This window comes from Cyanistes caeruleus, chromosome Z, assembly GCF_971803275.1.
Source record: "Cyanistes caeruleus chromosome Z, bCyaCae1.hap1.1, whole genome shotgun sequence".
NCBI lineage: Eukaryota > Metazoa > Chordata > Aves > Passeriformes > Paridae > Cyanistes > Cyanistes caeruleus.
In genome coordinates, this window is record NC_141732.1 from 56,671,595 (window position 1) to 56,688,851 (window position 17,257).

Consider the following 17,257-nt stretch of genomic DNA (forward strand, 5'->3'; position numbering starts at 1 on the left):
ACTCACAAGCTGATTAAAATTATGCACTTCAATGAAGTTTAATGTGCTGGTGGATTATGTTTATGAATTTATGGCAGATCAAACAAGAATTAAACCCAAATGGGTATATGTGTACATACATACATACATAAAGTCAGTTTAAATAAATACAAAATTTCAAATATATCATTAAGGGTCAATTTATATGAACAGAAGGTTGTAGCTTGGCCCTCTGCGATCTTAACTTTCTCTTTTATCAACCTTTTTACCACATGAGGACTCTATTTTATAACGAAGTACTAATATATGAATCTGCAAATACTATTGATATTTCATTTTCTATGAAGTATTTATAAATTACATCAAGTCAGGATAGCCTTGGGTAGACATGGCATATCACTGAAGTAAGCAACACAGACTTTAACAATAATCCCCATTTATTTCAGAAACAGTACATTTAAGAAATACTTGACCTGTGCAGCCACAGACTCCATAAATAGTTTTGTGGATAATAAATTATCCACAAAATAAGTTAATACTAAATAGTTAGTATTGTGCAACCAAACCCATAACACCCACAGGTTTCAAAGTGCTTAGCAGGACAACAGATGATGGTTCCCATTTTACGATGGGAACAGCAGAAACAGAAAACTCAGGTGGCTTGTCTGAGGTCTTACTGAAAATCAGTGTCACAAATGTGGAAAAGGGCTGGAGAATCCTGACTCTCAAACCAGCCTTGAGCCACAGATAACTTCACTGTGACTAAATTTACAAACAGAATTTAAGACCAAAAAGCATCTTGGTTCTTTCAGCTCAAATAAGGAACAAAAATATCTCATTGATACGAGATATGGTCATTACAGCAGCAATCTGCAGATCAGTAAGACCAGATACAGATATCCCAAAATCACTCATGGGGAAAGGCTCCTTAATAAAAGACAGGTGGCAGAGCAATACTCCAGGGAAACCCCCAAAATTCCAGGCAGCATTTCTGAGTTGCAGGAGTTTCTGCAGAGAGCCCTGCACTTGCAAACACTTCCCTCATGCTGGAATGTGGGAAGGCCAGCTGCGAGAGGGCTCCTGAGCCACTTCACTACCAGGAAGCCTGGCTTCCCTGTTTGCATGGCAAACAGGGGCTGTTGGAGAATTCTGCTCTGCAGGTGAACCAGGGCCCATTCTGAGATCGTGGGTCTGCCTGGGATCATGGCAGTGCACAGCCACGGGACTTGCACAGAAAGACACTTCATGCAGAGTCTTCATTTCTGCAATATGGCTACTCTCATGATTACTGATCAACTTCGTGTGTTGTACACTTCAACAAAGCACCACACTGCTGAACACCAGCTAGAAATAGCACTTGTTGTCCACTGTGTGTAGACACACTGTCTCAAGAGGACTGGGAATTTCACAGAAAGATATTCCTACAGGCAGAGATAGAAATGAAGATTGGCATGGGTACCTCATCCAAGTGGCTGCAGAGACTGCCCTTAGGGCACACACGTATTCTGCCTTTGGAGAGCACACAACTGTGTGCACTCAACAGTGCACAACTGTTTCAACCAACTTTCATTGTTTGTGAAACCAACAGTGTTGGCACAGCACCTGATCAGATGCTTTGTGGAAAGAAAAGCAACACACAAGTTAGCTGGGAGAAGGGAACAATGGTATACACAATGAAGTGTACAGGGATCTTCTTTCCCTTTTATCATCCAGTCGTATTTACATTGCAAACATCTATGCAGCTCCCACAGATGAGAAGTGTGGAACTTCAGGTGAGGTCACATGGCTCATTTGGTGTCATGCTGATCTCTTGGTTTTTCCTGTGAGATGGGCACTTGCAGCTTTCCTGAGGTAGCAGATACAGAGGTCTTCCCTTTATTCCTTTAGGAAAAGCAAAAGTGAAGGAAAAGAGGACAGGCAGACAGAAGTGCTGGAGCTTCTTATAAAAGATACAAACACACTTGAAGCAAAATACATTTCTGAAATATTCCACTGGGACAGACAGCACAAGAGGCTCCAAAAGCAAACTTCATCATCTCAAAATCACCCTGAAGACAATTACAGGTTTATTGTGGCAAAACAGTTAATCAGAGAGGAATTACTTTTCATAAATAAATAGCCAAGGCTCCTGGCTCTGCAGGGCCCTGGGCGTTATATCGAATGGACTTCTTTCTCACTGCCATCCTGCAGCAGGTCCAGGCAGCAGAACTGCAGGTGCTGTGCACACAGCACTGACAGCAGAGAACACAGCACTGCTATGTCAAGGCATTCGTAGAACTTAAGTGCAGAAAGTGTTCATCAGAAGACAGACGCACCCACTCCTTCTGTTTTTCTGCCACCTTTTCTGCCAAGCACTTTACCAGGACGGGATCCACTTTGGAGTCAATCTTGTTGGCAAACCAGTGTCCGTAATTCAGAAGCCACCTTAATTCTCCGGCCCCGTAGATGCAGACACTGCGAAGGTGGGTACCAGTGCATGGAGGATATAAATAGTCTTCAAGATAGTTCCATTTCACCAGACGAGTTTTGCTTTGTAAGTCTGTTACATCCTGGGATGACCTTGGAACTTCCCCAGGGACCCCGGGGACACGTACAAGAGTGGCCCAGAAATGTTCATCTGGAGAGTACGTGTCCCTTGACCACTCAAAAAAATCTTTTGCAAGTGAACTTTCAAGGGTATATTGAATAAATTCTCGGCTTAAAACAAAATAGGCACTGCCTACAAATACCTCAATATCATGAGGTGGCGGATTCTTGGAAATGTTGGTTTTTACAGGCATCTGCATGTATTCATAAGGCACTTTCATAAGTTCATAGTGATAAGTAAATCGTTCTCTTTTGCTACTGCTTGGCTTAGAAGTTTCCAGCATGTTTCCTCCACGAAGTTTCTTCAGTTCAGTGACCAACTCGAAATTTGATCTCAAAGGGAAATCTTGGCCACACAAGTTGATAACATACTTCCAAGGAACTGGAGAGCCCATCAAATCGGACAAACAATTGAAATCTGCTTGCAGACGTGAAATATGTGCATAGTCCACCATCTCCAATTTTGATGCAATGAAAACATTTGGGAAACATTTAGCTAGATTGTTCAAAGCAGATTTGAAACTTTTTGCTGCTTTTTGGTCGTAATGGATGCAGTAAATATTTTGATGACTGTACAATGAATGTATCAGCCTTTCTACCATTGCTGCATCTTTGTGAACAACCAAAGAATAGGCAATTGGAAAACCCTCCTCCTCTGAAGAAACAGGTTTTAGGTGGTATTTCCTAAGTGAACGATACACGTGACAGTCACTTGTCATTGCTACAACATCTTCATCAGATAAATCAATTATTTCTTTTCTTCTTATCTCTAAACTCTTGCCAATTTCACGAGGATCTTGTTCATATATAGATGAACAATTAATTTCATACTGGAACTCATTTCTAGGGTATGAATATCTGTTTCTAACATAAGAAGAAGTGCTCAAGAGGTGCTCAACTAAGTAGATGCCTTTAGAGGGAAAAAAGTGTCTTTCGACATGGAGGAGCTTCAGCAGTGCAATCAGCCACCCAGTAACACACAGAATCAAGATCTTCCTTCGTGAGGGACATTTGTAGGACCACTTGCATTTCTTCATTCTGCAAGAAAAAAGAGATGTGGTGCTACATTAAATCAGAAATCATCAGCGACCACTCAACCTCTAAGAAAGGCACGTGCACACTAGTCTGCCTACAACATAAACACCACCTTATTAGGAAGGGCACTGGTAATGTCTAATTTCTTCCTAATCATAATTTTAAAATTTAATTCCCCTGAATTAGTTAAGTGGCAATAAACCAGATGATTTCCAACCAAACAAGAGTATCAGAACAAGACTCACACTGTTTTTTTTCCCAAACCTTTTTAAAATTTCGAATGAGCCAGAAATTGAAGTACAGCAACCCCTGGATTGGCAAAAACATTACTGTCATCCATGTGAGTAGGGAGGATTTTTTATTTTCCTGAGTAACTAGAAGTTACGCAGGAATCAGTGTAGTATCAGATGTAGGAATCAGATCAGTGGGATCAGCATAAGGATGTCAAGGAAGTCTGCAAAGAATGTGTGCCTAATGGTAGATATTAGTATTGTTTTTTTTAAAAAAAAAGCATGAAACTGAAAGCTTTAGAATTCAAACACTGCATTCTCATTATCACTAGCACTGGAGCTGGCTCCTAAAGACGTCCAAGGAGAAATTAATTTCCTTCCTCTCCTGTTCCAACAGGATCTGACAAGCCAAAAGTCCTTTCTACAGATTTCTTCTGGAAGGTATTTCTAACTTGCTCTGAAGACAGAGGTGGATAAAGACATAGCACTTTCATCCACTGGTATGAACATCAAAGGAATGTACCCTTCTGAAGGCAGAAGGGGTATAGTAATAGTGCATCTACCCTGCTCTCTGCCATGTGATACAACCTTGGATGTGACCACAAAGACACATGTGGCCACTTTTCATACAGCATGTTATTAAAAAACATTCCTGTGTACAGCATTAACAACTGAGATATTACCACAATAAAAGCTAAATACAGAGATCCTATTCCATATATCTTTGCTTTACTGGCTGAGTGCAATCAGCATTGTTACTATCCCTGAATTAAAATTATAGAATTCTACAGAACCACATACAAGTGCAGCAGTAAACCTAGCTCTGCTCAGCTTAAACAAAGTTCTACTTTGTCTTTAAACTGAACACCTCCCAGTACTTTCTTTTGAATAGAAGCTGTTTCAGAGTGCTTCCAGAGCCAGCGAAATGGTGGGGCCAGCAGATGTGTCTCAGATGCCTGCACATCTCACTTGTGCATCTAAAACCAAGCACTGAGATGTGCATCTGAATGAATATATTGCAGGACTAACTTTGGCATCTTTAGCATTCCCTTAAATGTCAGGTCTTGCGAGCTGTAGCTACATTTAAATTGCAGCTTGTTAAGGCAGAGTTTTTTCTGTTCTCCCTTGACTTTGCCTTTCCCTTTCCCTGTGCATCTTTGTCCTTAATATTTCTATTCTAGGGCAACAAAAAGATGGAAATGTTATCTCCTTATTTTACCTGGGGGTTGGCAGGTACAGACCAGGGTAAGCCAACACATACCTATTTCACAGAAACCAAAGCTCAACAACTCTGCAGGTTTTAGAAACAGTCTCCAGGTATGCTAACAAAGAGAGAGAAAAATCAGATCTCACAGAATCATAGAATAGTTTGAATTTGAAAGGATCTTAAAGATAACCTCATTCCAAAATCCCTGCCCTGAGCAGGGAACTTTCCCCTTGAACAGGCCTTGAACAATTCCAGGGATGGGGAATCCACAACTTCTCTGGGCAATCTGTTGCAATGCCTCATCATCCTCAAAATAAAGTGAGGCATTTGTATCCCTATGAAACCAAAATCCCACATTCTACCATAGCAAGCAGGTGCTTTCCTTCATCTCTTCTTCAAATTAATCCCAGTCCAGTGTCTAATCTGGATTTCTCCTTTACCTACTTGCTTTGTGTATATCTACTCCTGGAGAAAAATCACTTTTAAAAGCTGCTCCTAACCAAAGGCAGGTTTTCAGCCATATGAAAAAAGCCCCGTAGAGGGGAAGGCAAGTAACCTACCCTGTTTATTTCTTTGGAGGGAGAAGACCTGTGTTGTGTGGCCTTTCTGTGAAGACCACCCCAAGTCCCTGCCCAGTGTCTCCCTGGTACCAGGGACAACACCTACCACCCCTGGCTGAACAGGGATTGCCTAAATCAAGGAGCAAATCTTCTCTTTCTCCTTAAAAAGGCAAGTTTGGACAAAGAAAAAGGAGGAGGAAAGAACCAACACATTCCAAACTTCTCCCAAACCTCTCTATCTGTGTCAGCCCTGGCCAGCTTCTGCCCAGTGCCAAACATTCTGTTGCTATGAAACCAAACAAAGCCGTAGAATTTAGAATGTCCTGAGTTGGAAAGGGCCCACAAAATCATTGAACTACGACTCCTGGCCCAGCACAGGATACCCCAAGAGTCACACCATGTACCTGAGAGCACAGTCCACCTCAGAGTACTGAACTCTGTCAGGCTGCTGCTGTGATCCCTTGCCTAGGGGGCTTCTTCCAGTGCTCAGCCATGCTCTGGGTGAAGACCCTTTGCCTTATACTTAAACCTCTCCCAACACAACTTCAGATTGTTCCCTTGGGTCCTGCCACTGTTCACCACAGAGAAGAAATCACTCCTCTTCCCCTCACAAGGGAGTTGTAGGTCTCCAGGAGAGCTCCCCTCTGTCTCCTCCAGGCTGAACAGACCAAGTGACCTCAGCTGCTCCTCATACAACTTCCCCTCCAGATCCTTCACCATCCTCATGGCTCTCCTTTGGACACTCTCCAATAGTTTTATATCTCTCTTATATTGTGGCACCCAGAGCTGTCCCCAGCACTGGAGGTGAGGCTGCCCCAGCTCAGAGCAGAGCAGGACAATCCCCTCCCTTGCCTGGCTGATGCTGTGCCTGATGTCCCCAGGACACGGGTGGCCCTCCTGGCTGCCAGGAGGAGGAGCACTGCTGGCTCATGTTCAGCTTGCCACAAATCAGGACCCACTGGTCTGATTCCACAGGGCTGCTCTCCCAGCCTTTCACATCCCAGTCTGTCCATACATCCAGGCTTGCCCTGTCCCAGGTGCAGAATCCAGCACCTGTTTTTGTCAAATTTCATATGATTGGTGATTGCCCAGCCCTCTGATTAGCTGAGATCTCTCTGCAGGGCCTCTCTGCCTTCTACAGCTACTCCCAATTTAGTGTCCTAGTTTATATTTTTGAGTATATCTTTGAGTTTATCTTGAGTTCCATATCCAAGACATTAGTGAAGATTTTGAAGAGCACTGCCCCTGTGCAACCCCAATGGTGACAGGTCACCAGCCTGATGCCACCCCATCCACTGTAACCCTTTGTGTCTGACCCATCAGCCAGCTGTTCACCCATCACATGACATATCCAGAGGGATCCTGTGAGAGACAGTATCAGAAGCTACACTGAAATCCAAAAAGATACGTCATATCGCACCATCAACTAGGTGAGATACCTTGTCATAAAAGGGAATTAGTGTGTCAAGCAGGACCCTCCCTTCATGAAGCTATGCTGGCTATGACCAATGACTGCATTTTCTTTCAGGGGTTTTCATTAACTCCCAGAATAATCTTCTCCATAATTTAACCAGGCACTGGAGTGAGACTGACAGTACTGTAGTTACCAGGGTCATCCCTCTTGCCATGGAGGAATTCTTCCTCATATCCAACCTGAACTTGCCCTGGTGCAGATTAAGGCCATTTCTTATCCTGTTGCTGGTTGTCTGAGAGAAGAGGCTGACCTTCACCTTGCTACAACCTTCCTTCAGGTAGCTGTAGAGGGCAGTAAGGTCTCCCCTGAGCCTCTTCTTCTCTAGGCTAAAAAACCCTATCTCCCTCAGTCACTCTTCATATGACTTACTTTCTAGACCCTTCATCACATTTGTTTCCCTTCTAAATAATTTATCAGTATAAAGTCAACTTCAGCAAAAACTGGGATTTCTTGATAAACAGTATGAGACCAGGGAATTAAACCTCTTGGAACAGAAGGGCCATCACAAACCTCATCAGGTTTTGACTCAGCTGCAAAACTTTATTTTTAACACATGCAGACTCGAAGCCCTACTCAGACACAGAGGTTTACTGTACACACCATCCTCTCCAGAGGAGCACAGAATAAATGAATGTGGCAGGTGAGAACAGCAACCTACTGCTGCCCAAAGCACTTATCTTGGGGAGCATTAACCAGATGCTAACTCTAGTTATCTTTTTGGGTTCCATGGGCAGGAGCATTTCCACTTGACTACTTGAGGCTGTCACATAAAATCTAGTCATATTTAATGTTAGGAAGCAGAGCTTAATATGGTGAAACTACCTAGACTACTTCCAGATTTGGCCTTGAAAAAATCGGCAGAGAACCTGTTCTGCATCCTAGTAGTTCTGCTATGCACATGAGACCCACTTTGCCCAAACTAAGCATGCGAAGCACTGCAGCAGGTGGAAAGATACCAGGAACTTCACCAATTCATCCCAAAGCGTGAACTGTGAGATGGGCTGGATGAAGCATCCTTTGGAAGATCATGGTCACAACAAACAGAAGCCAGGAAAAAGCCCAGCTTTTGCACCACAACTGCCAGCTCTCCCAGCTCTGCTTGCAATGGGACAGCCTTGTTGCACCTCTAATGTGAAGAATTCCAGGGGTAGCAGTATTGCACTCAACCCTGATCCTTTGCCAGGAGCACCCCAGCAGCTCCTTCATCCCAGAGTGGCACTCAGGTACGACAGAGAAAAGCCAGGAAGTTGCTCTGGCCAGCACAAGTCTGAGTTAGCTCAGAGAACCAAGATTCTGCTCTGGCTGGCCTCCAATGGCTCTTATACACCAGCGCTGCAGCAGCTTCAGCCCTCTTGGAGGCCACCCTTCTGTAATGTTTGAGGAGGCATTTGAGAGCTCAGAGGAATGGACAGGTTCCCTTCATCAGCATAAAGAAACTGTCAGGCTTTGGGCTCACACTGTGTCTCTGAAGACGCGTTTTCACATTAGTAAGACTAATAATGTACATATGGAGACCTGCAGTAAAGCCATGTGAGAGACCAGGGCTTTACTACAGTTTCTCACACAATTACTTTTGCTTTTTCCACAAATTACCCAAACTCCCAGTCTGTGCAACTTTGTGATGCCAATGTCACTCTTGCACACGAGGAGTCTACAGCTCCCTTCACCCTGAGCAGGAACAAATTACCAGCTCTCACATCCTTCTTGCTTGGCATGGCAAGTGTCACCTGCCATCCACACAGTGCAGAGGTGTTTACAGTTTGTCTGTATTCAGAGCACACTGAATTAGCAGCTTCTGAACTACCTTGTTTGAGAAAATACAAAATTTTTCAACCCCCCAGCATTCCATTCCCTTTCCTCATTGTCTCTTCTGATACAGCCTGTGCTGCATTAAACTCAAGTGCTTCAGTGACAAAAGGTAGAAGCTTCCAGGTGGATCTACAATTCCCACAAGCTCCCTGGATGTTGCCTGCAGGTTGGGGCCATGATGAATCATCTGGGTCCACCACAGGAAGCACAGAGCCTGGTGGAGCTAAGACACCAGATACACCACCAGGAAGAAGGATAAAACTCATGCTTTGAAGGTTGGGTTTTGTTCAGGAAAAAATAAGAGATCTCTGCTCAAAGAGAATGACACCACAAAGAGGGAAAGGTGTTCCTTTGGTGTTGGAAGCAACTGGCTTAGCAGCAGACATGGAGGCAGAAGCACCTGAGGAAGTCTGAAACCTCTCTGCCTGCAATAACCAATGCATCACAATTTTCCTGAGGAACACAAGGTGTGTATCAATCTCCACTGGCCTCCCTGCTCTGCCCTCTGCCAGTCCTTCCCAAAGGACCAGCTCAATAGGCAAGCAAAAGTCCAATCTCAACCCCCAGCTACACTACAGAAAACAAAAGCCAGGATCTCTCCTAATGCATAACCTTATCAAATTTATAACACTTATTTTCTACTTAAGCAATACCAATCAAAGAGGTCCCTGACTTTCAGTAGATCCACAAAATTATTTTTGGTGTCATGTAAGAGAGCCAGCTGCTGGGAACCATCTCTTGTCTGTTGTCACTTCTGCTTGGGACTGGTTTACCGAGGGCATGGACTGACATGTTGATTGCTGCTAGAACAGGGATTCTTGGAAAGTTCAGGCTGCGATCAGGCAGTGCTCTCTCCTCAGTGGATCTGAAATACATGGTGCTTGCTATGAAAGCTGGTGTGAGGCACCTGCTTCTGTGCTTGCCACAGAGCAAGAGTTAAGTGAAAATGTCAGGTTTGAGGGCAAGTCTGTGGAAGGAGACAAAAGAGGGAGAGCAGATGTAGGGGAATGGGAGTGCTTTTACCCCAACGTGTGATTTTTTTCTTGCATGAAGAAACCCTTCTGATTATGTGCAGTATGAATCAAGCTCCTTGTTGTCACCTAGGTTAAAAAAAAATTAAAAGGGAATGGGTGCTGAGAAGAGCAGGAGCAGCAGAACAGAGGTTGGGAAATTACAGAAGAGGAGAATGGAGAGAGGGATTGATAAGGGTAAATACTTCCATGTAAGTAGCATTAACAACAACAATAAAAATCAGAGCAGAAGAAAAAGTACTTTCTCCAACCTGTTACACCCCCATCACTCAAAGGTATCTGAGGCAAAAACAGTGTCTACACCTTTCCTTGGAAACAGGTCATATTCAGCAGCCAACACCATTACTACATAAAGCAGGAACTATGGGAACAATTTTCTCTCCTCCAAGTAAAAACACTTCAGGAAAGTTCCTCCTGATAAAATATCTCTGTTTGTTTAAAACACACCTGCTCACACAGCAATGCAAACTTTGTGGTTTGCAGGACCAGCTCTGTGCAAAAATTTAGTTAGCTCCTCCTGGTTTTCCCTCTAGTCTATACAAATCAAGTCTGGGTCTTGATAGGTCTGTGGGAAAGACAGAGGGGATGATGTTCCAGGAAAATTAGGGAAGAGGAAAAGTAATCATGTGCTTTCCTAAGCTATTTATTCTAATTTTTTTGTAAACTATCTGTCTGAATTAAACTTCAAACACTACTTAACGATTCAACACTGCTAACTGGAAAAGTTAATTTATTAATGTGTTATTTTTTACTGCTGCTAGCTACTTATTTCCATTGCAAAATTATTGATTGATAGGGATCATGGGATTTCTGTAGGAGTATGTTTTATTGGCATCAAATCTCAATCAGTAGATTCTATCAAGTTTGTCTGGTTTTCCACCCACTTGCCCTGCACTGGAGCCTCAGGCTGTGCCCCTCTAACACAGTCACACTTAGCACCAGCCTCATCCTGCACATCTCAGCCCCTTGTTTTGGCTTGCCCACCTGATGTAAGATTACTTACTTTCCACTTACATTTTCTCTGAATGATGGACAACTAAAGAGCTAAGCAACTTCAATTACTTAAACACTTAATTGCAAGATGTGGAAAAATATGTCATTACTTGAAGGGATGATAATTAGATGATAAAGCTGCCAATTTTAAGACCCTGAAGACTTAAAACAACACAGTGTCCCAATGAAAAACACTCAGAAATGACTGCAGTTTAGCATAGTGTGGCTTTTGCTTCTGGAAGCAGAAAGGCAGGTTCTTGCCACATTCCTGGGAAACACAGGTTCAGCAAAGATCTGGCAGTTATGGATACCACACAGGACTTTGTCCCAGTACTGATCAAGAGGACTCTTTCTTGCACAGGATCTGTATTTCCTAGCAGAACTTCCTGCACAGACTGTAAGTTGCTTTGCTTGTCTGTTTGCCACTCAGTTCCAGCCCTCTGTATGCTCTTTAGAAAAGGCTGGATTCTCCTTTCTGGCTGCCTCTAGTGGCATACCATAGTTTCAGTAAAATATCTTACATCAATTTCAGCATGTTAATGTTCAAGAGATATGTCAGAGTAAAGAAAGTCAATGTCTCAGCTCTTTGGCCACAAAAAGAGACAAGCAACTGCTGCAGGGTCATACAAGCAGCACAAGAGAGAATGTGGTTCCTCTGCAACCCCAACTAATCTGAATTGCTTTACAGCAACTTTTCATGAAAGCTCTTTTGCTGGAGGCCTGGGACATCTCTCAGCAAATCCCTTGGTACATCTCATACTACTGTGTCATGCCAGTCAGAGGATTTGCAGCCCTCTTAAAGAAAGAAAGTGTTAAGAAGGCCCAGAGATAGTCAGTCATCAAAATTCCCAAGCCTGATGCTTATACATTGGGAATTTCAATTTTCTTACTTTGTGACAAGGGGGTATCTGTGTTTGCCAAGGACATGGTGTACTATAAAGGCAGGAGTCAAGAAAACAAACAAAATCTCACTAACAAGCACATGTACTCCAACAAACAGAGTTTAGTCGCTCCTAATTTGTGGAAATCTAGAGTTTAACAGCTTTTTTTCCACCTCATATGGGAATTTAAAGGAATAGCACTACAGTGGAGAGAGGGTTAACCTTTAAACTATAGTATAACATAAAAATTAGACCCAAAGGGACAGAATTTGTGTTCATTGGCAAGGAGAAGCACTGTAAAAGAGGGTGGAAATTTCCTGTTAGACAGGGAAGCAGGAGAAACTGCATTGCTCTGCAGAAAAGCTCCCATAAACAGCTCAAAATATTTCTCCATTTCCTTCACCCCACCACCAAGCTGCCTGCAGACTTTGTCTGCAACCCCCACTGTAAATCACCCTCTTTAAGTCATTTCCTCTTGCCAAAGTCACAGCTTGTCACATCAGCAAGAGACCTCAGAGAGCTGCAGACCTACCTCCTGAATTTTGCTGTGGTCTCTTCCCCTCTTTAGGATGCTCTGTCCCACGACATCAATACGGGTACAGCCAGCTCGGTGGGCAGGCAAAGTCCTAGTGTCTGCTCCATGCTGCCCGCAGCCTCCAGCAGTACCAGTGCCTCAAGGGTCCATGAAGTCGGACATACAGAAGTAGTAGGGATGGCATTATTTCTTGAACAAATTAAAAAAGAAAATTGTAAAATGTTAGCTAAAAAACAGTGAGCACAGCAGCTTGGCACGGTAAGTCCCAGGGCAGGTGGGCACAAGGGGTGGCTATGGCTGCTGTTCTGGACTAGCAAGCCTCTGCTTTCTAGCAGGCTGGTTGGGAAGGTTTTATTATTATTAAGCTGTGGAAGGCATTATCTATATAAGAAGCATGTATTTTTTGTTTACTCGCATAGCATTTCTAAGCTCCAAGAAGGCAGGGAGAAAGGAGCACCGTAAAAAGAACAGATCACATCAAAGCAACCTAATTTCCTTCTCTAGCAGAGCAAAGAGGACTTAGGGTGAGGCAGGAAAGCACTGGGACATGAGGAGTCTGTCAAAACCTCACCAAGTTAAAGGTGCACAGAACACTTCAGGTACCAAGACTCCAGGTCTCAGAGGCCTTGCTTCCTTCACAAATAAAACAGCTTGACACTAAGCCAAGGCCAGAAGTTTGGGCTACTGTTATGAGACCCACAGTCCTCACAACACTTCCATAAATTCTCTTTAGATATGATGACCCACATTGCAAGTTCACCTATACATAAGTACTTTGTATGGTATACAAAGTCACCATGGCAAGAAATGAATTTCTAGGCTCTTATACCTAACTTTTCTCTGTGTGATGCTTACAAAGAAATTTGAGGAACTAGACACTGTACTATTTGAGTATACCACAAGTAACTATCATGACATTTTCCCTCTCGGAAAGCACTGCAGCAGTATTCCTGTGGCATATGTAGCATTCTCCTCCTCTCCATCCAAATTTTGACCAAAATATACACACCAGCCTCCTCTTCATCACCAGGCTCAAGCTGATACATGAGTTATAAACTGCACCTTTGTGACTAAAGTAGTCTGACTGTCATAAGCCCCAAAGAGGGCTCCGGGTGTCACAGATTCAAGGGATTCTGCAGTCCTGCCTTAGCTTATTGTCCCCAGCATTGCAAAATTATTCAGAGATAACAGTATCCAGATTCCTTAATATGGAATATTAATACTTAATACTGGCACTCTCTGTTTGCATAAGATGCAAGACAGTAGCTGGATCAACTTCACCTCTTTTCACTATGATGGGAGGGTACAATGGCCAATTATATCATGTGTTATAAATTGATAAATAAATTAAGGAAATGGGATATTTTCTGTGAGACAAAATCTCCCAGCATTTGCAAAACTGGAAAAGGTCTGCAGACAGCTATGCATATTTTGGATAAGATTTAGGGCCCTGACTTTTCCCTGCCTGGAAATCAAGCATGCAGAAAGACCCACCCCCCCAGTAAATCATGCGCCACAAAAACACACACAGGCCAACTGCACTGCACAGTCAGTCCAGAAGGAAAAGGTCCGTGACTGACACCAGGCCATGGGCTAGCTACTCGACTCACCAGACAAGCCACACAGCAGTTAGATAATACAACAGAGCCTGTTGCAGGAGGATGGGTGGGTCTTTGATAGGCTGGTATCTACCCCATCAACTGCCTTTATCTGGGTGTGGTGCAATTAGAGAGCTCCTCTTTCTCCATAGCTGTTTCTCTTGTACTAAAACTTCTGCCTCACACTTGGTCACATCACAAACCTGGCAAAGCCTTCTTCATTTCTGACTGTTTCAGGGAGAGGTCTGATGAGGCTTGACTTGTTGACAATTACGCAAAATGTACTCCACTGCTGGATTCAGCACCCTGTTGTTTATGTTGCAGAAATGAGCTTTTTATGACTAATCTGGTACATTTCTTAGTTGCTTTATCAATATTTCTTGGAAGTCCTCAGAAGCTGGAGTCACCATATGACTCCTGATGACTCTATCTGTAGCTGTAACTTCTACATAAATGCTTTAACCCTAATTCCTCTAAACTTACCTGGACTACTTATTTGAGATACAGGCTCTTGCCTTTCAGCAAGGCATTTATAGGATGGCACAGCCAGCCTGCTGACTAACTAAAACAATTTGCACGTATTAGGCCAAAAATAGCCTGCATAGTATAGGTTATGAACCACAAAACCTACAGAACCTGGTACACAGGCACTTCTCAGTGTGTGCACCCCTTTCTTGGGGGTCTGGATACCCAGTGTAATATCACACAGAGGTGGTGCCAACCCAAGCAAGAAACCTGAATGTATTCCTTATCACCACTACTGCTTTTCAGAAAGTTATAATCCTTAAGAATTACTAATTTATACTGTACGTATGTCAAAAAGCATTAGCCATATTTGCTGGTAATCTTTAAATGCCTTTACAGCTGGGCAGCATACACAAAAATACATGAGAGCTGGGCCAAAACCACCACTGTCAGATGTATAAAATGAGAAAACACAGTTGTACAAGTGTAGTAGCATTTCACTTCCCTTTCTATGACCATCTCAGAAAAGCTACATGCACGAAGGAGTAGTCACATCATATCCATGGAGCCCATCCTGCCCAGGATGTTGTCTCATAGTAGTCAAAAGCTGATAGAAGTCCAAAAGCTTGGAAAAAGAAGAACAAGTACTCTTGAACACCTTCTCCACATATCCTTTCCAGTTCCAATGCTTAGAAGTTTCCAAAGACAGGTTACAAATGTCTGTTTCTTATGAAATTTTGAGTCCTTTCATCCAGTCATTTTTGGACCTACATAAGCTTTCTGACATGCAGAGACTTAGCGGGGGGGGGGGAAGGGGGGGCAACATGCTACAGCTCACCTGAGCATAGCAGCATAGTATAAAAATTCACTTTCTTATATTTGCTTTCAATCTTTTGTCTCCCAGTGTGACTCAACTGTTTTATTTGCCTGTCTGAAAGAAGCAAGCAGCTCTTTCTTGTTTATCACCTCCAGCTGCAAGTTTACCTACCATCTCTATCCCTCAGTTGTTTCTTTCACCAGCAAGCAAATGCAAAGGATTACTACTAAGGAAATATATGCAAAAAGGCTACTATTAAGGAAACATGCCTATCTCAAAATGAAAGAGGTTGGTTTATGGATTAGATATTTGGAAGGAGTAAGAGGATGTTCAGTGGAGCAGATCCTCAGGTGGGACACAGTGGAGGTTCCCTGTAAAGTCTTGTTTTTCCAAGCCTTACTCTGGCATTAATTATTCTGTTCACCCAATAATCAGGGACAAGAAGCTACCATCTCTCTTCCAGGAAAAAAAAAAAAAAAAGTTTTGACAGATTCTTGCTATTGTTGCTTTCCATTTCCTCACATGGAAAAAGAACCTCTTTCCGTACTAAAGAAATGACTAAGTGCACTTGGCAAATTTGAACACAGCTACATGAACGTTTTGAACAATTTACGGAGAAGCGAAAAAAAGCAAACATCACCGCAACCCCGATTCCTCTTGCCGAACCTTACTCTAAGTTGGTGTAACTGTTGCTTCTAGAGACGGGCTTATGAGGCTACAACATCTGGGCACGCCGCCTGCCACCCGGGCTGCGGGCAGGTGTGTGCCCCAGCTGCGGACACCCGCACCCTGTTACCGAGACGCAAAATCCCCCCGTAACTAACTTTTAAGACAAACGGCATCTTCTTACCGGAGCTCTCCCGCAGCACCAGCACCGACCCTCCTCCGGCTGCTCCGGCCGCCTCCAGCGCCTCGCCCAGCCCGGCCCTCTCGCCCCCGCGCAGCGCCGCCCCGCTGCGCTCCCGCGGGTCACAGTGCCGCCCTTTCCTCCTCCTCCTCCTCCTCCCAAAATCCGCCGCTACGGCCGAGCATCCAAATCTGCGCCCAGGGCGAAGCCCCCGGGAGGAGGAGGGGAGCTGCTGCCGCCCCAGCGCGCCGCTCCGCCAAGTTAGGGCTTAGCTCGCCGGGCCGGGATCCGCCGCTGCCGCTGTCCCGGCCGTGCCCGCCGGCCGCGCAGTCACCCGGGCTGATTGCGGCCGTCCCGGGCCGGCGCCCTGCTCGGCTCCAAGGAGCGCTCTGCTGTGCACGGGTGTGCGATGCCTGTGCGGCACAGCATTTTCCTCCATGACGTGGAGGAAAAAAGAAGGGCCGCCGCCCGCCCCGAAACCTGGCGGGCAGCAGGAGGAGGACGAGTGGGAGGTGGCGGTGAGGTGCCCGCCAGCACCTGGGAGCGGGAGAAACCCGCCGCCTCCACGCCGCTCCTCCGGCAAACGCGGCACCGACTTCCCCACGGCTGCCCCTCGGGCTCGGAGCGGCCGAGGAGCTCCCCAAACAGCACGGCCGGCTCGACCGGGCGGCAGAACAGCGCTGAGGCTGGGGCTGGGGAACAGCCTTGTCCTTGTCCTTTGCTCGGCTGCCCCGGGAGCGCACAGCCGTGAAGAAGGACGGATGGGCTGCTGCGGTCCCGGGGCGGGTGGGTACGAGGCGCGGCGATAGCTGCAGCGCTGAAATAATAAGCTGCAGCCTGGCGTTAAGCCTCTGCTTTTTAGCCGGTTGGTTGGGGACGTTTTATTATTTTTATTTAGCAGTGAAATAAGTTGCCGCTGTTCTGGAATACTGCAGCTCCCCAACCACTTCCAGGCTAAGGCTCGTGTTTTAAAGTCAGGCCGAGCTGTTGGCTCCGCTTGCAGGGAGCGTCGGCCCCTGGTGCACCGGCTCGGTGAGAAACGTGGAAGACGCCACCACACCGGAGAGCATCTGTCCGCTGCTGTAGCGCTGGCCGGGCAGCTGGGCACCGCTGAGACAGCTCGGCTCAAGGCTGGTAATTGCATAAGCCACTGTGACCGAGTTACATGTAACTGGGTGTTTGAGCTCTCACCACAGAAATGTCTAAGTGA

At 44.9% G+C, this 17,257-nt stretch overlaps 1 protein-coding gene across 16 annotated transcripts; it reads right to left on the minus strand.

The window, feature by feature from the left end:
* Positions 1 to 1,668: 1,668 nt before the first annotated feature.
* GCNT4 (glucosaminyl (N-acetyl) transferase 4) lies at positions 1,669 to 16,152 on the minus strand. Of its 16 annotated transcripts, XM_023943422.2 has the most exons (4): positions 5,598 to 5,850; positions 5,092 to 5,152; positions 2,291 to 3,603; positions 1,669 to 1,852 (listed from the first exon to the last, which is right to left on the minus strand). In XM_023943422.2, exons 3-4 carry the CDS (start codon positions 3,600 to 3,602, stop codon positions 1,767 to 1,769), a joined length of 1,398 nt encoding a protein of 465 aa, XP_023799190.2. In that variant the 5' UTR covers position 3,603; positions 5,092 to 5,152; positions 5,598 to 5,850; the 3' UTR covers positions 1,669 to 1,766. The 16 variants fall into 16 exon arrangements, with proteins under 16 accessions (XP_023799190.2, XP_023799199.1, XP_086725495.1 ...); XM_023943431.2 differs by lacking the exons at positions 1,669 to 1,852; positions 5,092 to 5,152; positions 5,598 to 5,850 and adding exons at positions 12,318 to 12,509; positions 16,051 to 16,152 and having other exon boundaries at positions 2,023 to 3,603; XM_086869369.1 differs by lacking the exons at positions 1,669 to 1,852; positions 5,092 to 5,152; positions 5,598 to 5,850 and adding exons at positions 12,318 to 12,509; positions 15,872 to 16,002 and having other exon boundaries at positions 2,023 to 3,603.
* Positions 16,153 to 17,257: the final 1,105 nt, after the last annotated feature.

Coding starts and splice junctions, on each gene's coding strand:
- GCNT4 (XM_023943422.2), bottom strand. CDS start 3,602: ATGAAGAAATGCAAGTGGTCCTACAAATGTCCCTCACGAAGGAAGATC. Junction 1,853..2,290: donor AAAACAGAAGGAGTGGGTGC/GTCTGTCTTCTG, acceptor AAAGGAATAAAG/GGAAGACCTCTGTATCTGCT.